General features: G+C 34.8%; 1 protein-coding gene, 1 long non-coding RNA gene and 1 other non-coding gene across 3 annotated transcripts in view; 1 reads left to right on the top strand and 2 right to left on the bottom strand.

Annotated features, from left to right (window-relative positions):
- The window catches only part of IPO7 (importin 7), a 48572-nt gene that overhangs the window by 7136 nt on the left and 16211 nt on the right, over window positions 1–25225 (bottom strand). Inside the window, exons 4-23 of the mRNA XM_037522639.2 lie at window positions 24636–24794; window positions 21463–21619; window positions 18676–18765; window positions 17846–17940; window positions 17630–17714; window positions 15818–15952; window positions 15067–15166; window positions 14032–14108; window positions 13766–13882; window positions 9291–9380; window positions 8725–8890; window positions 8397–8557; window positions 7222–7350; window positions 5228–5294; window positions 5020–5145; window positions 4198–4295; window positions 2897–2992; window positions 2096–2316; window positions 1796–2001; window positions 900–1106 (exon numbers count right to left, since the gene is read on the bottom strand). Coding sequence (XP_037378536.1) covers window positions 900–1106; window positions 1796–2001; window positions 2096–2316; window positions 2897–2992; window positions 4198–4295; window positions 5020–5145; window positions 5228–5294; window positions 7222–7350; window positions 8397–8557; window positions 8725–8890; window positions 9291–9380; window positions 13766–13882; window positions 14032–14108; window positions 15067–15166; window positions 15818–15952; window positions 17630–17714; window positions 17846–17940; window positions 18676–18765; window positions 21463–21619; window positions 24636–24794 — 2582 coding nt within the window. The remainder of the gene's footprint in view (window positions 1–899; window positions 1107–1795; window positions 2002–2095; window positions 2317–2896; window positions 2993–4197; window positions 4296–5019; window positions 5146–5227; window positions 5295–7221; window positions 7351–8396; window positions 8558–8724; window positions 8891–9290; window positions 9381–13765; window positions 13883–14031; window positions 14109–15066; window positions 15167–15817; window positions 15953–17629; window positions 17715–17845; window positions 17941–18675; window positions 18766–21462; window positions 21620–24635; window positions 24795–25225) is intronic.
- Window positions 846–2026, top strand: LOC129146587 (uncharacterized). Its single transcript, XR_008553474.1, has 3 exons — window positions 846–1124; window positions 1553–1657; window positions 1784–2026. It is a non-coding gene; the product is annotated as an uncharacterized LOC129146587 (long non-coding RNA).
- Window positions 8973–9153, bottom strand: LOC119256440 (small nucleolar RNA SNORA23). The gene has a single exon (XR_005127773.1). It is a non-coding gene; the product is annotated as a small nucleolar RNA SNORA23 (small nucleolar RNA).

Genomic DNA, 25225 nt, shown 5'->3' with positions numbered 1-25225 from the left:
AGAAACTCCACCAGGATAAAGATTATGACCTGGTGAAGATTCAGATGATAGTCAGCTTTTTTTTTCTTTTATTTGTTTATGCATATAAGAACTGGGGTATAGGCCAGAGGTGTGGGGGAGGATGAGAGGATTCACCAGAGACAGAGTGGGGAACAGAATAGGCAGAATGACTGAAATACATTGCTAAGAGGAGCAGCAGGCGAGTCAGGGGAGGTCTGCTGCACCATGTGGGTAGCTCCCTGACCAGGGATTGAACTCATGCTACAGTGGCTGCAAATAGCTTTACAGGTTGTGTCTTAACCCCTTGCTCTACCAGGGAAGCCCAAGAGTTAGTATTTTTAAGTGACAAAGTATTTTTAATATAAGATATATACCTTGATTTTTTTTTAAAGATTTATTTATTTATGCAAGCACTGGGTACAGTCAGAAGCGCGGGAGGGTGAGAGGATTCACCAGAGCCAGAGCGGGGAACAGAACAAGCAGATGAACGAAGCACAGTGCTGAGGGGAGCAGCGGGCGGCAGGAGAGGTCTGCGCGCCATGTGGGACCCTCGCTGGCGGCCGGGGTGGCGCTGCAGAGGCTGCGGGCAGCTTCGCAGCCCAGTGCTCAACCGCTGCGCCACCAGGGAAGGCCCTACACCTTGATTTTTGAGGTAATGCTACTGTACGCTTAGACTATAGTAGAGTATAAACATAAATGTTACATGCTCTGGGAAGCCAAAAATTTTATGTGATTTCTCTATGCAATATTGCTCCTTATTGTGGTAGTCTAGAACAGATAGTGGCAGCACTATCTGAGTTATGTTTGATCCCATAACTCTTTAGAGTGCATACACAAACAAAAGCAGATAGGCTCAAGGAAAAGAATTGTAGTTACTTGAATTTAATATATTGACTTACTTTGAAATATAGCTTTAAATATCTGATACTCATCAACAGGGTTATCTTCATCATCAATGATTGTGGAGTAGCCTTCCAGAGCAGTCTCTTCAGCATCATCCTCTTCCCAATCTTCATCATCTCCATCTTCACCTGCTTGCTTAGCCAGAATCTCTAAGTATTCTTGCCCATCTTCATCAATATCATCTTCATCACTCCCCAGTTCCTCTGCCAAGTTAAAAATAGGTACTAAAATAATCTACTACTCAACAAACTGCCAGTAATTAAGATCACTTACAGTAATTAAAAATCATAATTGAATAAATTCAAGAAGTTCCTAGGAATTGATTAACTACATATTCAGCAATATTACAAATTTAAAAAACCAACCATTATTCTTAAACCTCTAGCGGTTTGAAAAAGGATAACATAAGCTTCAGCATTTTGTGTGCTCTACTAGAGCCTTATGGAACATACCAAAGCAAGTAACAATGGTAAAGTAAAACAGTTTATGTTATATACAACAAAACACCTTTTATGTACCCTTCCCCTCTCCTGCTGCCCCAGGATGGTTAAGTTAGTAGATGATAAAAATGGCAATAGCTATCTTATTTTTGGAACATTACAATATTTTCTCTATTATTAGTACAAGAATCCTTATTTATTTCTTTTAGAACTAACAGATGACAAATGTTTGCCATCACAAAAACCATAAATGCCTGAAAGTATTTTACCCACTGGAGGTACAGACGAAGTACCTCCATGGACCTTACACTCTGGTGAGAAAATAGTCTTTCTTTTAATGAATGGGTATGACACATTTGATTATCATGCCATTTTCTGTATTAAGGCCAATAAAAAATAAGTTGTGATATTCCTAACTAGATAACTGTTTTCCTCCATAGCAAATCCCTTACCTGTTTCATCATCATCTTCAGCTTCATCATCATCATCACTGTCATTCTCATGTTCTGCATGGCAGGCATATGCTCTTTTTAATCCATTAAATAAAAGGATAAAAGCTGGCAAAATCTGTCCAGAAACCTGATTTAAAACTTGTGGTATTTGTTCCATGTCAATGAGAGCACACAGGCCGAGAACACACATCTTTCTGTCATGAAGCCTAAAAATAAAATAAAATGACATATTCTTAACCTTTTTTAATAAGCAGAGTTCCATGCAAGGTTAAATGAAGAAAGATCCAATTTGTCACTTACCCCAAGAAACAATCAACATCATTAAGCCATTGGGTAATAAAATGGTTTGTAACTGGCTCAACATTATTAGGGAAGCGAAGATTCTCTAAGGTATTGAGAAGTAGGTGTGGATTATAATATAAAGCTGCGATGGCGACTTGCAGGCACATTGTTCTAAGTTCACTTGTCTTCACCTCTCTTGTCAATCTCTCCAAAGCTGCTTCCACAAATAAGGGAATGCACTGTAAAGAAAGAGTCCAAAATTTTAAGTTTACAGTACTCTATGCTGTTCACATTAACCTACTTGTTGCCTGAACTAACCTTTTTCCATTAGAAGATCCAAAAGATTTTTATTGAGAAAACCCAAATTCAGAGTCAAGGTTTTCTCTGAGATAATAGTGCCCCCAAACAATCATGCATTCACAATATTCTTACTGACATTAATTTGGTATTCATTTTGCAATATAAGCATGTATCAACTCATTACACTATACCTTAAACTTACACTTGTTATATCAGCTATGTTATATCACTTTGTTATATCAGCTATCAATAATATATGAAAAGAAGTCCTACAGAAACTGACCATGGAAACTTAATGACAAATGTGTCTGCTAAAAAGTGATAATGTGTCATGATAACAAGTTGTCAGATAACACTTGCCAATTGTATTTTCACACATATTAAACATATTATTTTATAATGGTTTAATTTAAAATGGACTGAGCAGTCACAATATACAGTAACATACAGGATATATAACAAGTGACTAAAAAGAAAAAAATGGGCAAGGGAAGAATCCTTTTCTGAAGCCTCACTGACCTGGTCGATGCCACGCCCTTTGCACTGTAGAATGATGACCTCTAACAACTTTGCTGCATGACACTCTGCATCTTCTCCTGCGACTCCTGTAAGAACCTGGATCAACACAGAATATAAATTGCAATGAGGCACCATAAGACTTCTAAAGTCTGAGAATTTCCATTCTTTATCTACAGTGTCAAGAAGATATTCTAATTGACATGATTACAATGTTCACTATACAGACTGTAGTCTAAAGCACCTGTAGGGATTTGAAGTAATCTTTCATAGTCTAGAAGTAGCACGCTGGCATACCAGTCTTTATAATCAAACTTTCTCCCTTGTATTGCCACTCTGTTAACATGGAGTAGCATGTTGACAACCACTACTTTCTAATACAAATGTGGTAGCTAAAATACCTTACCTTTATGACAGATAACTAGTTCCTGTATGAAAGGAACCACAACAAACTAAGTTAATATTGCAGGGGAAAACTTTTCTTTACACAAGTCTCATAAATTAAAAAACACTGACATTAGTGGGAAAGGAAGAACCAGTCTGCTGACAAATGTCCCTAGGCAAGAAATAAAAACATTGGATGAGGATAAATGTTTTAGAATAGGAAAAGTAGATGGTATCTTTGTTCCTAGAGCATCAAACTATAAGTAACAAAATTGACAATAAATGAAGAACAAAACTAGATGATTATTTTGTAAATAGTGTTCAGAAAAGAAATGCTATCAATGAAGACAAAGCATCTAAAAACTTCATGGAGCAAGATAATTTTTAAAATGCTTGGTGTTCTGCCTTTCAACAACACTGTTAAAATTTGTCTTTTGATTTTCCAGGAAATGGCACACATTTCTGCCTTTTAAAGAAACAAACCCTTAGGTTTTACAATTGTGATATTTTGTAAGTATTTATTGTACAGCTTCCATACACCTCCAAGTATTTTCTTCATAATACATCTCTAAACATTCATGATCCTTCAAAATCTGCAGGTTCCTGACTTTTTCCCCCTTCTTTTTAGTCAAAGCCCAGTAAAGAATGAGGCTAATGTAAGTTCCAGGCACTCTAAAAATCAACAATAATATAACTTCAATTAAATGCCCTATCAGAGGGCAGCTAGAAGACAAGTATTTGTCAAAGCTATTACTGGGGCATCAAAATCTTTTTAGTTTATAACCATTATAGCCCTTAATTCTATGAATCCATTTATGACTGGATTGTTCACAATAATGTGGTTATCATGTACCTTCACATTGTCAAACTTTTTATTGTACCAGCCTAACATGTTCTGATATTAACTAAAAATGACCTACCTTTTTGCACATACTGTATATCATTTCAAGATATTTGGTATCAGACAGAAGTGTGTCTGTATCAACTGTTACATAATTATGAAGCAGAGGCATCATATCTGTATTAATAAAAAGCATTAGTTAAATCTTTACTTATAAATGCTATTTGTAAAAAAGAAAAGCAAATCTGAAATTGTTTTGCCCCTAGACATTCAATCAATTAAATCATATTCATTTATAATTAAATCTAAGCAAATTCCTTGACATTTAAATAGGAAAAAGTTAAATACAAAGATTATGCAGAGAAGACTGATGGGGGTATAGGGGGTAAAAATGTGTTAAAAAGGGAAAAATCTTGGGCCTCCCCGGTGGCGCAGTGGTTGGGCACTGGGTTGCGAAGCTGCCCGCATCCTCTGCAGCGCGGGTTCGATCCCCGGCTGCTCCCCGGCCACCGGAGGAGGGTCCTGCATGGCGCACAGACCTCTCCTGTCGCCCGCCACTACCCTCAGCAGTGTACTTCGGTCCTTCTGCCTGCTCTGCTCCCCGCTCTGGCTCTGGTGAATTCTTTCACCCTCCCACGCTTGTGACGTACCCAGTGCTTAAATAAATAAATAAATCTTTTTATAAAAAAAAATTTAAAAAATTAAAAAGGGAAAAATCTGAAAGACTATCTAAATCAAAATACATTAAAAATCAATGCTGTGGGTCTTCCCTGAGCATTAATTGCTAGTGATAACTTAACCTAACAACGAAGGATGAGAACACCAAAAAATATGTTCAGTTGTGCTAAAAATGAATCAAAATATGGGAAATCCTCAATAGTTCTATTGTAGCTTAACTTACCTGTAAAGTAATCAAAGCCATCTTGCTGAAAAACCTCAAATACCAGAGGTAGTAGCTGCCACATCTGTGGAGATACTTGTTGACATGTCAAACTATGTGCTAAGGAGAAGATCTCCTCATAAAATTCTAAAACAGAATAAAGAGTCATTAGCATAGTGCTTGCTGTTGTGAAATAGTAGAAATTCTCAGTACAATCAGAAGTATGTACCTAGGACATGCTGTTGTAAAACAGTTCCAATGACCTGTAAGCAGATTCCCTCAAGCTGCTGGGTTATCTAAAAGAGAAGGAAAAAAAAAAATCACATGGAATTGCAGCACACTGAATGAATTACTAAGTAATGCGTACTATACAAAAATCACTACATTTAAATCTAAAAATATTGTTAAGGAATCATTTCAAGTCTTTTGAAATGATGTAATAACATACCATTACAATGAGGCAAACACCAAAGCTGACATTTCAGTTTATTTAACAAAGCAAAGGAAAATGAGTATCTTGGAAAAATGCAAATAATCATAAAAATAAACGTGCAACAAACATTCTGCAAACTGGCCTATAGATCTTTTTTCGTTTGTTTTTAGTATTTTTTATTTTGTAGAAGAAGTGGGACATAGGCCTGAGGGGTGAGGAGTCAACAGAGACAGAGTGGGGAGCAGAACAGGAGGATTTACTGAAATACACTGCTAAAGGGAGCAGTGGGCAATACAGGAAAGGTCTGCTAACCATATGTGAGTTAGCTCCCGCCTGGCCTGGGATCAGACAGCTCCCTGGCCTGGGTGATAGTGCTGAGACTTAACCCCTAGGACACCAGGGAGGTACTCAAGAGATCTTTTTGTATGTAAATATAGATTAATTCAGTCCAGATATAGCTGAAAAGTTACTGTTGGTGGCTTACAGAAAACTTATTTGAAAGAAGGCATTATTTCTTCCAATCCCAAAAATTCCTTTTTTATTTTTTTAAGATTTATTTTATTTATACAAGAACTGAGGTACAGGCCAGAGTCGCGGGAGGGTGAGAGAATTCACCAGAGACAGAGTGGAGAGCAGAACAGGCACACAGACCAAAAGCACTGCTGAGGGAAGCAGAGGGCGAGATAGGAGAGGTCTCCTTTGCCTTGTGGGATTCTCCCTGGCTGGCCGGGAATCGAACCAGCGCCGCAGAGGCTGCGGACAGCTTCACAGTGCTGCGCTCAACCCACTGCACCACCGGGGAGTCCCCTCCCTCAAATTCTTAAATCACTGCTACTTATGTAATTACATTACATATAGTAAAGCAGGCCTTTATGTCATATAAAACTGACAGAAAGTACAAATTCTGATTAGTTGCTATGATCCTTAATTGAATTACAACTCCATAAGTCATCAGAATGTTTTAATGGGAGTGGGGGATAAAGGAAAGGAATTAAGATAAAATTTAGTCATCTGATATAGAAGCAGGACAGCCATTTCAAATGTACACACTTTCAATTCCTCAAAGACTCCTCATGGTTTGTCATCTCCAATTATAATCTACAATACAAAGGTATTTTATGGAAAATCTCATGTTACAAAAGGCTAACAATAATCTATTAACATGATCATGGATGTAAATATATGCACTGGAATTACAAATACTGAATTCAGGACTGTACTTCTAATGAAATAAAGCAGGAAAATGAGATCAGAAAATGATACCCCAAGGACATCAACTGCATCTATCATTGCCTCTTACTGGGAATAGTCTAAAGGACATACTGTAAAATGTTTAAATCTAATAAATTTAGGTGGTAGCTAAAGGGTATTGGTTATACTTTTCTCTGTTCTTTACTCTTTTCTGTATGTTTTAAAAATCCAGATTATAATTCTCTTGCCTTTCTAAAAGACAACAGTAAAAGAAAAATAGGAAGAGGATGGTGATGGTTTAGTGCACTGAACTGCATAGGCTTAAGATAAAAAAAAATCTTGGATATGTAAATAAATCCTAAGTCTAAGGTAAACAGATGTTAATACAAATCTCATGTTCCTAGTTTCTCTAATACTAAGGAATCTAAAATATTTCTTAGGTAGCAATCCTATCCTTACAAAAGGGAACTAAAATAACAACAATGGCAAAATCAAGGTGTATAATCCTGCAAGTAGAGTCCTCTAGAGAGTACAGAACAGTTGATAAAGAATGGTCTGAAATGCCCTAAAAGCTATGCAATACTGCATCATTTTCTTACCTCTTTATGATCTTCTACTACACTAAGAAGTGTATCAATGGTATTCAGAATTCCCATAGCAGTAACTGCTTTGTCATCACTTCCTTCTTCATCAGGCCCAGTCTGGATTACTTGGTTAAATGTCATTGCCTAGATTCAAGAGAATAAAATTTAGGCTTGCTCTTAAAGCAAACATTTTGAGTTTTAAATGTTTTCATTGAGATGACACAATGTCTCCAATTGCTTATGCTCAGGAATCAAATGGTAACACTCTGATACTTGCTAGATGACCTTAGACAAATTACTTGACCTCTTTCCTATCACATTATTTGGGAACTCTATAGATACTGTGAGAATTAAATGGGCAGAGTATAGAAACAGTTTAATATTATGAATATTACTGACAGACATATGACAATACCCTAAATATAGTAGATTAATCACCAAGGGCTTTTTTGTTTTAAAATCCAATCATTTGGAAACAAAATGAGAGTAGTAATGGAAAGGGGTAATAATCAACAATCAGCTTAATGTTATAAATGCAACATATATACGTAATGAATGCTACTTACTATATTTATTCAAATCTGTTTACCCATCAAAATCAGCTATACACAGTATTTTTCACAAAACTCTGTGCCTTGCTTAAATCCACAAATATCAAGAGTTAATCTTAAAACCTCAAATATTTAGCAGTAATAAAATTCTAAATCAAATAAATCATTGTACAGGGACTCTAAGTGAATAGTTATTGGGCACCTGTTCATGCATTCTTTGACCCTTATTTACAGAGCTAATTCTCAAAGATTTGGGGTTATGTACATAAAAAGGCCAACTATAAAATAACAGCTGTTTCCACAAATTTCATGTAAGAAAAAAAATCTACCTTAACTATTACCTAAACTTCGTCTTTAAGTTGTTCCAAAGTAACCCAGGAAGAAAAAAAGGCAGAAATGATTCAACTTTAGGCAGTGTGAAGGCACATAGCTCAGGTATGAATCCCAGACCTACCCCTTTCCCCAAGTCACTTAACCTTATACCCCACAATATCTCAGGATAGGAATATTCCTCACATAGGGCTATATGGGAATTAAATTAGTTAAATATATATTAAGGCTTAGAATACTATCTATTATAAACTAGGTGAAAAGACTTGCTATAAAGTAATGCAAAAATGATTGGTTCAAATAACATACCAAATGTTGTGTCATTTCTACTGCAATAGGAGTAACTTCTTCACTATATTCGCAGATCATTTTCTGAATTACATTGGTAAGATCATCATTTTCTGTTTCTCTTATAATATGAAGGAGAGCCTGCATTACAGGTCTGATGAATGGAGTGATGTATTCTTTAGCTGTATGAAAAAAACTTTTTAGCAAAAACAGCCAAAATTTCTTTAAACTTGATATACTAAGAGTAAAAAAACTTCCATGTGAAAACACTATGTGTTGAGTTTTCAGGATTACGCCGTGTATAATTACATGTAAAGATATTATACTATTGGAACCGCAAATCCTTTACCTTTTTCTTGATTGCTGATCAACACTTGAAGTGCTATGGCAGCTTCCACTTTTACAGGCATTTCCCTATCATCAATCAGACATCTTCGTGTCAGCTCTAAGGCTGTTTGCAGGTTCTGGTCACTTTTGAACTTTACTTCACAAAAATAGTGAAGGACCCAGCAAGCCTTAAAAAAAAAAATCTGGTGAGTTACTATACATCCTTTACATTAAATTCCCCCAGTTTACCATATCTCTGTTCTCAAAGTTCTGTGTAAGGGAATTTGGAGGCTGGCCAGTGGTAGGTGTCCAAAGAGACAACACTAAACCAGTACTATGATCCCAAGTTACTCTTTGGCTGCATGGTATTTGTGTGGATAACAGATCTGAATGAAAAACACAGACAGATACTGCTATCAAACATAGATGACAACCATGCACACTTTACAGCAGCCATTTAATGACTTACATTAACTGAAGTCTAAAAGGAAATATAGTTTTTAAAGTGAACCATAAAAAATTTCAATATACAAGTTAAAAACATTCACTATGAAAAACATAAATTCATAAATTAGTTTTTAAACATACCCTTGCTCTCATGTAGCCTAGTTCACTGCTGAAGAGAGGAAATACATGGTTTTGCAACATGTATTCCATCTGATCTTTGTAGATCTTTTTCTGTAAATATAAAAAAATTATTTTTCAGAGTTCCAAACCATATTATCTCAAATGCCAAATAGATACACCGGTGTTAAAAATGACTACTAGTATACAGCAATGTTTATTCTGATCCTTTGAACCCCAGGATCCACATTCAATTTTCTTATCCCTGAACTTTATAATAAAAACACTTTACCATCAAAAAATACTGAATGCACTTGGATGCATTTGCTTTAAAAGTAAGTACACTGTATCTTCTGAGCAATGGTTTGAATAATTTAGTGGTTAATTTTACTCCTTAACTCATAAAATTTTTTTCTCAGAAAACATTTATAATGAGACGACTAGAGATCTGAAAAAGATGCTGTCATAAAACCTAAATTAGGATATTTTCTAAAATGTAGTTAAGTTTATAGAAAGAATTCCTTGAATTTCATATTAAAACTAACAAACACTTATAAAACTAAGACTAATGAAAAATGACACTAAATGCAATGTGTGATCAACGATTGGATCATGGACCAGAAAAGAAAGCAATTAGTGGGAAACCATGTAAAACACTGAAGGGGTCTGTAGATTAATTAATAGTATCATATCAATATTAATTTCCTCTTTGATAATAGTAGCATGGCTAGCTGGTTAAGATGTGACCATTGGAGGAAGCTGGGCAGAGAATAATGGGAACTAGTTTTGCAATTTTTTCATGTCTAAATTTATTTTACAATTAAACTAAAATAAGAAATCTGAATGTGCTAAGTCACTCACAATTCCCAGTCACAATTCCCTTCTGTACAACAAATAATTCTTCTCTTTATACTTCATAAATTAAGAAAAGGATGGGTGACAAAAACAAAAGCCCAGGACCTGATGGATTTACAAATGAATTCTACCAAACATTCAGAGACGAATTAGTGCCTATCCTTCACAAACTCTTCCAAAAAATTGAGAAGGAAGGGACAATACCAAACACGTTCTATGAAGCCAATATTACACTAATACCAAAACCGAATAAGGACAACACAAAAAAGGAAAACTATAGGCCAATCTCCCTAATGAACACTGATGCAAAAATCCTCAATAAAATTTTAGCTATCAGAATCCAACAATGTATCCATAAGATAATTCACCACGACCAAGTTGGATTCATTCCAGGGGCACAAGGATGGTTTAACATCCGAAAATCAATCAACGTTATCCAACACATCAACAAAAAGAAATATAAAAACCATATGATAATATCAATAGATGCTGAGAAAGCTTTCGACAAAGTGCAACACCCATTCATGATAAAAGCCCTTGAAATTCTTGGGATACAAGGAACATACCTCAACATCATAAAGGCCATCTATGACAAGCCAACAGCCAGTATCATTCTCAATGGTGAAAAGCTGAAAGCAATTCCATTAAGATCTGGAACAAGACAAGGATGTCCACTCTCACCACTGCTTTTCAATATAATACTGGAAGTCCTAGCCAGAGCAATAAGACAAGAGAAAGACATCCAAGGAATCCAAATAGGAAAAGAAGAAGTCAAACTATCACTATTTGCAGACGATATGATAATATACATAGAGAACCCCAAAATCTCCACAGAAAAACTAATTCAACTCATCAATCAATTCAGTAAAGTGGCAGGATACAAAATCAACACGCAAAAGTCAGTAGCCTTCCTATACACAAACAATAAATCTGAAGAAGAAGAAATCAAAAAAAACACCCCTTTTATTATCGAAACAAAAAAAATCAAATATTTGGGAATAAATCTAACAAAAGAGGTAAAGGACCTATACAAAGAAAACTATAAAACACTGTTAAAAGAAATAGAAGAAGACACAAAGAAATGGAAAGACATCCCCTGCTCATGGATTGGAAGAATAAACATTATTAAAATGGCCATCCTACCAAAAGCAATATACAGATTCAATGCTATTCCAATCAAAATCTCAATGGCATTCTTCAAAGAAATAGAACAATTATTGATGAAATTCATATGGAATCACCAAAAACCCCGAATAGCCAAAGCTCTACTGAAAAAAAAAGAAGGAAATGGAGGCATCACACTCCCAGACTTCAAACTCTACTACAAAGCCATAATCATCAAAACTGCATGGTATTGGAACAAGAACAGACATAGAGATCAATGGAATCGAATAGAAAATCCAGAAATAAACCCACAGATTTATGGTCAACTAATCTTTGACAAAGGAGCAAAGACTATGCATTGGAGCAAAGAAAGTTTGTTCAATAAATGGTGCTGGGAAAACTGGGTCGCTACATGCAAAAGAATGAAGCTTGACCACTACCTCACACCATACACAAAAATCAACTCAAAATGGATTAAAGAACTAGACATAAGACCTGAAACCATAAAATACATAGAAGGAAATATAGGCGAAACACTACGGGATTTGCACATCAAAGACATCTTTAAAGACACATCACCCAAAGCAGTGATAGTGAAGAGAAAGATAAACAGCTGGGACTACATCAAATTAAAGAGCTTCTGCACAGCAAAAGAGACAATAACAAAAACAAAGAGAAACCCCACCAACTGGGAGAACATTTTTGCACCCAACACTAATGATAAAGGACTGATCACAAAAATCTGCAAAGAGCTGATGAGACTCAGCAACAACAAAGAAAATAATCCAGTCAAAAAATGGGCAGAAGAGCTAAAAAGAAACTTCTCTGAAGAGGAAATGCAAATGGCCAACAGACATATGAAAAAATGTTCAACATCACTTGTAATCAGGGAAATGCAAATCAAAACTACCATGAGATACCATCTCACACCAGTGAGAATGGCACATATTAAAAAAACTAGCAACAACAAATGTTGGCGAGGATGTGGAGAAAAAGGAACTCTTGTGCACTGTTGGTGGGAGTGCAAACTGGTCCAACCACTATGGAGAGCTGTGTGGAGATTTCTGGACCTACTAAACATAGGGCTTCCATATGATCCAGCAATTCCACTCCTAGGTATTTACCCAAAGGACACAGAAACATCAATTCCAAAGAGCACCTGCACTCCTATGTTTATAGCAGCACTGTTTACAATAGCTAAGCTTTGGAAACAACCCAAATGCCCAAAAATAGATGACTGGATCAAGAAGATGTGGTACATATATACCATGGAATATTACTCAGCATTCAAAAAAGATAAACACATGCAATTTGCAGCAACATGGATGGCACTGGAAGGGATCATGCTCAGCGAAATAAGCCAAAAAGAAAAAGAAAAATACCGGATGGTCTCACTCATAGCAGGAATCTAGAAAACTTAAATAAGGGACCAGGAAAATGAATATAAGAAAGTGAAAATCAAAATCAACAAAAAACTATGAACCAGAGACACTTTTTGGGGGTGGGGGGGCGGGAGGGGAAGGATTGGGGTCAGAATGGGGCGTTTGCAATTGTATGGGGGAATATAAAAATAAAATTTAATATTTAAAAAAAAAAAAAAAAAAAAGAAAAGGATGGGTGAACAGTTACAGAAAAGTTGAAAGATATGTAAAACATACCCACAAATTAATGGCAATGAACTCAATAACATGGAGCAAGATTCCTGGTAGTTATATAGTATTATGATTAAACATTTAGCTACATCTTGAATAATAACTAGCTTTTATTAACTTCAAGAAAAAACAAATTTCATCTATTACTTGTGAAGTCAGACACAATGTGAACAATCAAGTTGGGGTTTCTACACATCCCTCTAGAACAGTGTTTCCTTGACTAGAAAATCTGCCATGACAAAAGCAATATGTTTATAGGCTTGGAATGGATGAATGTGCTTTACAAATTTCCTGAAAGATCAATTCTTTTAAAAGGAAAAAAATCCTACAAAAAGAAAAAAACATACTATCTCTTACCCTGCTATTTATCCTTCAACACAACAAGAAAAAATTCAAAGGCCTCCCTGGTGGTACATGGGGTTAAATCTCAGCATTATGAAGCTATTGGCAGCTATTGCAGCACAGTTTGATCCCCCAGCCAGGGAGCTACCCATATGGTGTAGCACATCTCTCTGTCTTGCCTGCTCCTCCCCTTAGCAGTCAATTTCAGTAGATCCACCTGTTCTGCTCCCCACTCTGCCTCTGGTAAATCCTCTCATACACACCCCATGCCACACCTCTGATCTACACCAATAAAAGGCCATATGTTAATATATTCATTATATGAAATGTCTAGAAAAGGCAAATCCATAGAGGAGAAAAAAGTAGATTGGGATAGGCTGGTAGGTTTGGGAGAAAATGAGGAGATAACTGATACTACGGTGATAAAAATGCTTGAGAAATCTGAATGTAAGAAAACGACTGAATTATACACTTTAAATTGGTGAACTCTCTCGTATGTGAATTATATCTCAAGTTGTTAAAATAAACCAAGGCACTAAGAAATACCTTTAGAAGTATTTCAGCTAAAGAGCCAATCATATGCAGGGCTCCATCTTTTTTCCGAGGATCCGCATTTGGTTCTGTTAGAATCTGGTAGCAAAAGCCCATAGTCTTTTGCAGTACCTAGAGTCAAAAGGAAAGTAATATGCCATTGGATATCTGAACAATCCTTAGAAAGACTGATAACAAAATGACCTATAAAACTAACATTAAAAATAGTATATTTGAATGAACTTTAACTATTAAAAGTTATTTACACATTAAATAGCTACCTCTTTCCTCTTGCTACAGGCTGTAAACAAAAGTGTCTGGGCAGCAGTAGTGGGAGAAATGAAGTCTTCAAACACATCTAGAGAATAAATTTAAAATTAATACAGAAAATTATAATGTCATCAACACTTTCACATAATTTACCAAAGACTATTAAAAAAAGAAACTTAAAAATTTTCTAAATCTGCACACAAGGTTGAGTATGATTATAACCCAGATCCCCCAAATTACATGTTAATCCATCAACTTCTTCTGATTATTTTTACAAGAAGTGAGAATTTTCACAAAAATACAAACTTAAAAAAAGTACACAAGATTTTGGTAGGACTAAATAACATCATTAGTCAATTACAATTCTTTATTTTCATGAACAGAGATTGTGTGTGACTCCAGCTTCCAGCATGTCTTCTGAATTCACATACTTATGATGATGACTAACAGAGAATCTAAAAGTACCGCCACTTAAGTGATAACTTATAATCTTGAATATCTAGCAGTTTTGGCATGAGGCATAAAAAATAATTGTCAGAACTTATTAATACTACTGTATTTGTGTCTGTTAAAAATGAAACTTCCCATTGACAAGTACTATAAATATCCCCCCAAAAGTCTAAAGAATGTATAACTTGGGGCCTCCCTGGTGGCGCAAGGGGTTAAGCACTGCAATATGAAGCAATCCGCAGCCTCTGCAGCACGAGTTCGATCCCCAGCCAGCCAGAGAGCAATCCACATAGTGAAGCGACCTTTCCTGTCTTGCCCGCTGCTCCCCTCAGCAGTGTATTTCGGTCAGTCTGCCTGTTCTGTTCCCCGCTCAGTTTCTGGTGAATCCTCTCACCCCCACCCCTACATCTCTAGCCTGTAGCCCAGCTCTTGTATGCATAAATAAATAAATCTTTAAAAAAAAAAAAAAATGTATAACTTACATTAAATCAACAAAGGCTTTTCAGAAACAATGGCAAGGCATTAATACCCCCTAGGTTAACTATATAAAGTATAACTACTGACATACTTTGTTTCTAAAAAGTGAAAAATCCTACCAAACTTCATGCGTATATATTCATAAGGGTCTTCCTGCCAAAGTTCTTCATCAGCATCTGTATAGCACATCAATGGAAAAATAACGTCTTGGATAATGCCCTGCAATTTAAAAGTTAAGAAAGTAACAACATAAGTCAGTCTTCAAGTTGAAACCTTCAAATTTATGTTAACTGTTAATATGAAATTAACACTCTTGTATTTTTAAACAATATCAAACATTAGTAATGTATTTAACAGCATCCTCAGACAACTATCAGGGTATATATTATTATATAACAAGTAAATGCAACAAGTAATTGTAAGATATAGGTGCTCAAAGGATATAACCAAGTATTTTGAAAACACACAATATTAAACTTTAGTCCATCAAATTCTACAGTTCTAAATAAAGCAAGTAATTTTTTCATATAGTGTATGAGTCAATTATCCTCAATTGTAATTTGGTGAAATAAAGTCCTTCCCTTATTCCAAATTACATTATTTAAATGTTAACTCACAATAATCCAACAATAAGAACTAAAGGCAAGTTTTAAGACCATTTTAGATTAAAAGATAATCTGAATATTCACAAAATACCTTTAATAAGTTTATATCAATAAGTTTACATCATTTTTAAAACTATACTTTTAATCCCCAAAATCAGACCAAGTAACGCAAGTCAACAATAAAAGCAGGTTTGCAGCCTATATAGGAATCAATGTTACCTCCATTATATTTTATACAAGAACATTTCAGATAGTAAATTATTACTTGTATATGAGGCTTCAAATTCTTCCAGGTGAGGGCATGAGAAACTCCTTGATTGATATAATTTAATGTCTGTTGTAAAACTCGAGGGGCCATGTATTGCTTCTCTTTGTACTGATATAATACCTTCAATAACACCTTTGAAAAAAATTTTTGATCAAGAATCAAACTTTAGATAGAAATGTTAACCACTTGCAAGCCAGCAAAAACATGACATCATAAAGAAATGGCACTCTTTTTTTTTTCCTTTAAATAAAGTCACTTTTATAATTTCATGTTGGTAAACCATGTTCTCAAGACAAACAATAAGAAACTAGTCTTTTGAAATTATTATTTCAATTTATTAAGTATAAAATGTACTTATGAAGTATATTAAGCAAACTACCTATTTAAGTTTTAATTCTATTTGATATTTCAGAACAGCGACTGTCAAAATGTGCTTCATAGACCTCTCAAAAGATCTGCAAGGACAAATCTATTTTCATAATAATGCTAAGACATCATCTGCCTTTGTTACTGTGTTGACAGATTTCCATCAATGGTGTAAAACTTCTGGTTGCTTAACATGAATTGAGGGAGTGGCACTAAAATGGATTAACAGTCATCCTATTCTTTACAGCCAAATAAATGTTTAATAAATTTTCCTTAACAATTTCCTTAAAGAACCAGGAATATTGTAAATATTATTAAACAGGAAATGTACATATAGCACTTTTGCTACACATCAAAGTACAAAGGTCAGGGAAAAAGCTAAAACAACAAAACAACTCTACCAAACGCTAACACATACTTTTGAAAGAAAAAGAGATAGAGAAATTGTTATTCAGACTTGAGTATAGGGTAGACTTTTTTCCTATTAAAAAAAAAAAAAAAAAAAGGGGGAACAAAATGAACCTGTCACTCCAAGGAAAGTAACCAACAACGTTATTGGTGTTAAAATTTGCCTTTCAAGCAAAAACTAGAATTCTTGAAATGTTAGATCTACTTTTTATAGCTTTTCAATATTTAAAAATGTCTCTAGTGATATTCAAGAATGACTTTTTAAAATTGAATAATGAAATGCAGTAACACTTGGAAAAACCTGCATTGACTCAATGAGTCAATAAATCCCAAATGAGCAGCACAGGATGTTACTAAAACATATAAATAAAAGATCCATTCAATGCACAATATAGACGAATGGGTGTTAATGTAATAAAATATGAAATGTGCATTGCCGGCTTCAAACTACAGTGCAATTAAACTATAAGAAACTACCATTATTAAATTTTGGCATGATATCTAAGAATTTCCACCATTATTGAAAAGTCTTTTAAAGCACTAGTCCTTTCCAATTTTCTATCTGTAAGTCCAAATTGTCTTTATGCCCACCAAAACAAAACAGACCAAAAACAGAGGTGGATGACTATCATAGCTGCCTTTCATTAAGTTAGACATTAAAGACACTAGTGAAAATGTATACTAGTGCAAAGAGGAAACTCTTTGTAAAATGTTTCCATTTTGGAGAATTAATTTTTAACAAAAAAACATGTGGTCTGTGTTAACATGTAGTGGATATTATTTTTAAATCCATGAAATTTGTTCTCATTTCTAATAATGGTAAATGTCACAAGGGAAAGCCTGCATAAATGGCAGCTTGCTGGGGTCTTCAATAATTTAAGAGTATAAAGAAGTTATAAGAACAAAAAATGTCTCAGATCTCCTAGAAGATTCAAAATGTTGCTCACACACAGTCTTTATATGTGGAAGAAAGTATAAATAAGCAATTAACCTAAAAATGCCATGTCTCCACTAGAAAAATTATCTGAGATTTACCTGCTGAACACCAACAGCAAAGGCCTTCAGAAATACTTCAGCAAATTCATTATATTCCTTAGAAACATTGCCAGGGCTTCCATATCTAAAAACAAAACAAAACAAAAAATTAAAAGGCCCGCTGTTCCTTTATAATGCTTTGTTTACATCAGCACTTATAAAACCAAAGTCTGAAAAAGTAATTTTTTTAAATTTTTAAATAAAAATTGAGTTTACCTTTCAAAAAGTCTTGCTAAGATATGTAAAGCCCACTTTTTACATTTCCACCATGGCAACTCAGGTCTATCATCTTCTTCAACTTGAAGTGTTTCCTTTAAAGAGATAATTATTTAATGATACTAAGAGATGATACAATGTAAGAGGAGCAGCATAAGGTAAGAACAGATACACAAAAACATGAATGCTTCTCATTCAAATCTAACAGACACATCACTGCTTCACTACTTGGTTACAAAGGATATGTTTTTCAATATTCGTATAAACCAGCAGAGTTTATAAAGAATAGAACTGTACTTGCAGTGATGAACTTAATGTAGCACATATATAATACTGATGTTTAATTTTACATACCTGAAATTTATATATTTTATGTGACATAATACAATGTTATTTCAATAAAAAATTTAAAAATAAAAAATAAAACCCGTAGAGTTTAAATCTAAATAGCTTGAGAAACTGCTAAACTATACTTAACAATATGATTGAAGGTTGCTAAGAGAATAGATCTTAAAAGTTTTTATCACAAGGAAAATAAAACCGTAGTCATGTAGAGATGTCTGTTATGAGCTCTTAATTAAAAATGGACAATAAAAAACAGAAAAGTTAGGATGCTATAAACTGTGATATATACAAGCACTTAATAACATAAGTCTTCAAAAATTACTTAGCACATGCACATATGTAAACATATGAAATGGTGTGTCTACCTAAAAAAACTTGCATTATAAACTATACAAGTATCATTTAAAATTTCAAAACACAAAGTATCAAAAGATAAAAATTTCAAAAGATAAAATATCAACTTAAGAGAACACACAGACACTTACATTAGGTACATCCCTGTTCACAACAGTCTTTAAAATTTCTACCCATTCTGTCAGGTTCTGTTGGTTTATCAGCTCCAGTGGTAGTGTATACTAGATTAAAATAAAGAAGTCAATATTTTAAAATTCTTTCAAAAGAAAATCACACCTCCTTTTATTCTTCACAATACCTACAGAATGTCATTAACTCCATTTCCTGTTTTTAGTAGACAGGCAAATTTCTTACCTGAATGATTTGGTTTGTTATCTTACAATGGTAAATTGTAGCAGAGAGGGAGCACCCTTGCTTATTCTTCCCAAATTACTGGATATACATCTGTTTTTACCATGAGGTGTGATATTCGTAATCACATTCATTAAATTAAGGAAATTTCTATTCTAGAATTCTTAAATCTTTTTATTTTTAAAAAAGATTTTATTTATTTATTTTGGCATAGAAGAACTGTGGTGTAGGCCAGAGGGGATGAGAGAATTCACCAGAGACAGAGTGGGGAGCAGAACAGGCAAATCCACTGAAACACACTAAGGGAAGCAGCGGGCAAGACAGGTCTGCTACTCATGTGGGCTAGCCCCCTGGCCAGAGACTGAAACTTAAGACTGAAACTTAACCCCTAGGCCACTAGGGAGGTCCTTAAGAGTTTTTTAAAAGGAGAAATGGTTACTAAATTTTATCAGCTACTTATCTGATATCCTTAAAGATGATTACTTGTCTCTCTTTTCAACTAAGATTTAATCACAAAATCTGATCTTTTTACTGTTGATCCATTCTTCCATTCCTGGGAGAAATCTTCTCTCTTAAGAAGCTCATAGAAGTCAACATCCCATTTATGATTTCAGAGCACCTATTTTCATAGTTCAGATGGCTATATTTTTAAATCAGGGCATCAAAAATTTAGTTGGAGAAAGGCCTCCCTGGGGGCTCAAGGGTTAAGATGCAAACTATGAAGCAATCTGCAGCCACTGCAGCACAAGTTCGATTCCTGGCCAGCCAGGGAGCAAACCACATGGCGCAGCAGACCTCTCCTGACTTGCCCGCTGCTCCCCTCAGCAGTGTACTTCGGTCAATCTGCCTATTCTGTTCCCCACTCTGTCTCTGGCAAATCCCTTCACACCCCCACACCTCTGGCCTGTACCCCAGCTCTTGTATGCATAAACAAATAAATCTTTAAAAAAAAAATTAAGTTGGAGATATACTTTGTTCCCTGCTCTAGAACAATTAACAAAAATAAATTATTCTTAATCTAAAATTTGTGCTCTAAAAAAAAAAAACAACTGACCCTACCAGTTAGGGAAAATGCAAACAGTGTAGCTATTATCTATCCAAATCACTTTAAAGAGAATTATATAGGGAGTCAATGGAATGGCATTAAAATGCCCTTAGGTCAAGACAGAGAGAGATTATCTTTAAAGTAAAAGACATGCAAAATCTAACCAGACAACAGAACAGTTACAATCTTAGTGGAGAAGTCATAGGTCTATTTAAATATAATGTGAAAGATTTTATACACACACATATATATTTTGATTTAACATAGGTTTACAAAACTGTACAATATTCAGAGGCACAGAATTTCACCTCTTCAGATGCATGTCACCACACAACATCTACCACCAAGGCTTACTCCTAAGTCAACCACTACAGTCCATTGTGCTCCCTCTGAAATTGAAATGCACCCCCCGCCCTGCCTTGTAGCCTCAACTCTATAGTAAGGGCTTGTTATTGATTTGGATTTTGTCTGACCCTTTGTTTTGTTTCTCTATATTCTACACATAAGTGAAACCATCAAGTATTTGTCTTTCTCCTTCTGAGTTATTTTGCTTATCATTATTCGCCTTCCAGTTCCAGCCATATTGTCACTAATGGCAAGAGTTTATCTTTTTTTGGAAAAAAACAGCTGAGTAGTATTCCACTGAGTACATATAATCACATTTACCTAATCCACTCCTATGTCCTCGGGCACATAGTTTGTTTCCATAATTTGGCTACTGTAAATAGTTGAATGCAATTTTTTAAAAAAGTAATGGTAAGAATTATATCAAGCAGCCTGGTAGATAAGATGAACTCTTCCATGCCTATATGGCACAAAAAGATCAGATTAAAAACTCTGTTGGTAATAATTATATTACACTGAGAATGTAGCTATAAGTATTTCCTTAGTGGTTATCTTTAATCTCAGGAAGTTTTAGAACAAAACATAAAAATGATGAAGCCCATTCTTTTGTGCCATCAAGTCAATGGTATTTGTATTTCTGTTAAACTTAGGAACAGGTTTTATAATTACTGGGACAGTGGCCTCCCTGGTGGTCTAGAGGTTAAGTCACACCGCTATTACAGCCTGAGTTCAATCTCAGGCCAGGGAGCTAACACACATTTAGCGCAGCAGACCTCTCCTGGCTTGCCTTGCTCCCTTAGCAGTGTATTTCAGTAGATATGAAATAGAGTGTTCTGCTCCCACTCTGTCTCTGGTGAATCCTCTCAACCCCTTCAACTTTGGCCTACACCCCAGCTCTTCTATGCAAAATAAACTAAAATCTTACAATAAAGGAGTAATTCTTAACAACAACAACAAAAACAAAAAATCAGAAAAAAAAAAGATTGACCATTTAAATTAGAGTTATCTATGTATCTGGGAAAGTGTGCTTGGTTAGACTTTAAATGTATTTATAATTTTGGCAATTTATATTTGACTAGTATATCATCCATCAAATCTAGATTTTGGATTGAAATTATTTTCAGGTACTCCAATTCTTTCTGACTCCTGACCAGAAAAACTGCTTTATAGAAATTACCTGAACAAGTGCATAGAAGATCTTGAAAATCTGTTTCTGGATGAGGACAGATTGATCAGATTGATCAGAAAGAAGCTGGATAAAACGATCCTTTAGAACTGGCAGGAAATGCTGCATTGCTGCCACCAATGGACTTCGTTCCTCTGGTTTCTTGTACCTTTAGGTAGGAATACAAACTAATTCTGTAAGAATTTATTTCACAATTATATGACAGAAACTACTTATTTATTCACAGGAAAAAACTCACTAATAACAGAATGTCTAAAATTTGTCCTTGTTTTTATAATTGAGGAAACTTGAAGTTAAATATATCTTAAATAGACATTTCCTTAGCAGTGGAGGTCCAGGGTTTGTCCTCTTAACCACTTTCACTATGCTGTCTCTAACTGTGAATATTGGAATTGAGGAGCCAAAAGAACAATTTTTAAAACAGTAGCAGTTAATTAATATAAAATCTATCATATTTCTACCAGCCTTAAGTAATTTACATAGCAAGTGCATTAAGGCAGAAGTTGCATCTGTAAAGTATAAAATAATCTAAAAGCATATAAACCAGAAATTCTTTTGTAACCCAGCTGGCAACAGAGCCCAATTTCAACAGGCGATTTATGTTCTTCATTTATAAGCAAATACAGTAATGTGTTTGAGTGTTGGGTGCTGCTATGGATATTGCAATAGGAGTGTTAAGTAATGTGTATAATGTGAACCTTATTACCCTTCTAATACCTGAGAAATCCTGAATTCTGAATACATTTTGATCCAAGTACATGGACAAAGAATTGTTGACCTAAATGAGACATTTCCACACACAGATTCCTCAGCATTTCAAAAGTATTGTTAAAAGGTATGTCTTTTTTAATTATATTTTAATCAAATAATCAAATTCATAGTTTAGACCTATGGGGAGAAAAACTAGCTTCCATTATTAGATTTACATTATATTAGATTTGCAAAATACAGATTAATAGTTAAGAAATAATTAATCTAAACAGTGAGTCTTATTTTTACATTACCTAAACTGCTTTTGTATTATTGGTTTTCCCTACCAGATTCCAGTTTGATCTGTTGGCAGCCTTTTGAAAAGGAGAACATATATTGACAAATTGACTATCTGACCATATTTTTAAAAGTATAGACAAAATGCTCTTAAAAGACTGGATTCCATTTATTTTAGTAGGTGAAATAAGAACCAAAGTAAATGGCTGTAGATAAAAAATAGCAAGAGAAATATTTACAGTAGTAATGATTAAGATTATTAAACATTTAACTGGCAGATTATTTTAAATATCTAATCTGATGGGTTGAGAAATTACCCCGGTATACATTTGAAAAGTTTATTGGTACATTTCTTAGTCAATAAAACAGTAACAATGCATAAAAGAAAGCAATTTGCATTTTCTGATTAAACAAACTTTAATAATTATAGACAATATTCCTTTTTAACAATAAAGGTAAGATTTATATTGTGTACCTTTCTCCATTTATCCAACCCACGTGGATCACACAGTAAGAGGTTTGAATATTCCACATTAGACATTAGTCTCTCATACCTCCCACTCTACATTGAGCAGTGGGGACTGGAAATTGGGTGGTATTGGTTGTTAATCTAATGGGTATGGTAGTAATTTATGGTATGAAACAAATTACTATCCCTAAGACCTGAAAGTGGCTCAAAACATGAGAATGTGACACTAATAACTACCACTACCAATTTACTAGAACAAAATTATCCCCAATCTCTCAAAAGAAAGTATCTGTACCATTATTCATTAACTTGTTGGCCACTAAAAACAGTGGTTCATGTTCACTCTGTACCTTTTTTTTTTTTTTTTTTGGTTTGTACTAATCCCACATGGTGTGACATGCATTCCTCTCCAAACACTCCTATGCTCTCCAACAACTGACATGCATTTCCTGAAAATCTATGCTCCTGAAAACCACCACAACTTCCAATTTCTCCATGAATTTTCTGAGAACTGCTTTAGGCCACACAGATCCCTTGTGAACACCTTGTGCTCCACAATTGAACACTGACTAAAAAGGAATTGAAATTCCAATATTGTAGCAGCCTCCTATGCCTCCCATTTTTAAAAAAAAAAACCTGCCATACTCTCTCCCACTAAGATTACAGAATAGGAGAGGTTTGAACCTCCTCAATGACAATGACAACTTATTATTGTTATGCTCTCTCATTTTAGTCACTCACTTACCAGAACTACAACAACTGGCACTCTGACAGAGGTTGGAGCAACAGCTGGAACATTCCTTAGCAGGAAGATGGGTAGCTGGTGGGAACACAAGAAAACACCAGTACCAATGCTGTAAATGGTATATTTCTTTCCTGCTCAGAACAAAAGCAGCACTTCATCAGCTACTTTGAGTTGGGACCCAAACAGGGTATCGGAGGCTAACTACAAGCCCCAGAATTAGAGGGCTCACAATGGCATCTGTGTAGCTGTTAGGACCAGAAATAAAGCCACCATCATGGTGTAAGTGTTCCTCTTGCTTTCCTCATTATTTTCTAATATCAAAAATTTAAAATGCCTACAAATTTCATCAGACACTTAAGAGAAAATCCCTTCATAATCTGGCTTACTCCTTTCAGTGCTATACCTCAACTTCCGGGGTTAGATTTTTTTCTAATCCCTAAACCCAGTTCTAAAATGATTCCTTGCCTAAAATTGTTATTACTGATACTAATTATCTGTATGAACAATAATTTGCTCAAATATGTAAACACTGAAATATGTGACTATGACAGGTTCTTAAAACTTATCAAGAACCCAAATTCAGACAAAAATTCACAGAAAGCCAAATGTAACAAAAAAAGCTCCAGTGCTCAGTGTATTCTGATCCCCATCAAATTTTTAAAAATTTGTCTTTAGACCCTTCATCAAGACATAATGAGGAGCCCATACTGAGGAATCAGCAATAACTTGGTTTTTGAATAGGTAAGAAAAAAGGGCATGAGAAGTTTCTTATTAAATCAGAATTTCTTATTAAATCAGACTGCAGAATTAAGGATATTATTGCAAAAAGAATTAAAATCAACACATAATTCACTAACTTTCACATTATACCAAATGTAATTTTAGATGTTCAAACAAATTAGCTTAAGTTTTCTAAGCATTTCCTAGTTCTCAAAATTCTACAGGAATGAGAAAGACACTTACTCATAATTTTTTACAAGCTGATAAAGACAAAGAAGAATTCCTAGCCAACAAGCACTGTTATCAGACTGAAGATAAAAGCCAATTTTGTCCACAATGGCAGTCCAGCGGCTTGGATAATCATGTTTGATGATGTGATGAATGCATGTAGTAAGCTGTACCCTGAAAATCAAAAATAATAGCAAGTAAAAAGACAAAATATTCTCACCTCATACAAAGAAAATGGCTTGTTTAGATAAAAGTCATTCATCAAAAACTACCTGTTCCTACTGATTTAAAAGAAACCCAGTAGAACCTCCCTGGTGGCGCAAGGGGTTAAGCAAAATAAATAAATAAATAAATAAAATAAAAGCACTATGAAGCTATCCACAGCCACTGTAGCACAAGTTCCATCCCGGCCAGGGAGCCAACCCACATGGCATAGCAGACCTCTTCTGTCTTGCCCACTGCTCCCCTCAGCAGTGTATCTTAGTCAATCTGCCTGTTCTGCTCCCCACTCTGTCTCTGGTAATCCTCTCACCCTCCACAACTCTTGCCTGTACCCCAGTTCTTATATGCATAAATAAATAAATCTTAAAAAAAAAAAAAAACCC

This window comes from Talpa occidentalis, unplaced genomic scaffold (assembly GCF_014898055.3).
Source record: "Talpa occidentalis isolate TD23 unplaced genomic scaffold, MPIMG_talOcc4v2.1 talOcc4.3, whole genome shotgun sequence".
In the NCBI taxonomy this organism is placed as follows: Eukaryota; Metazoa; Chordata; class Mammalia; order Eulipotyphla; family Talpidae; genus Talpa; species Talpa occidentalis.
This window is presented reverse-complemented; position numbering and strand designations above follow the sequence as displayed.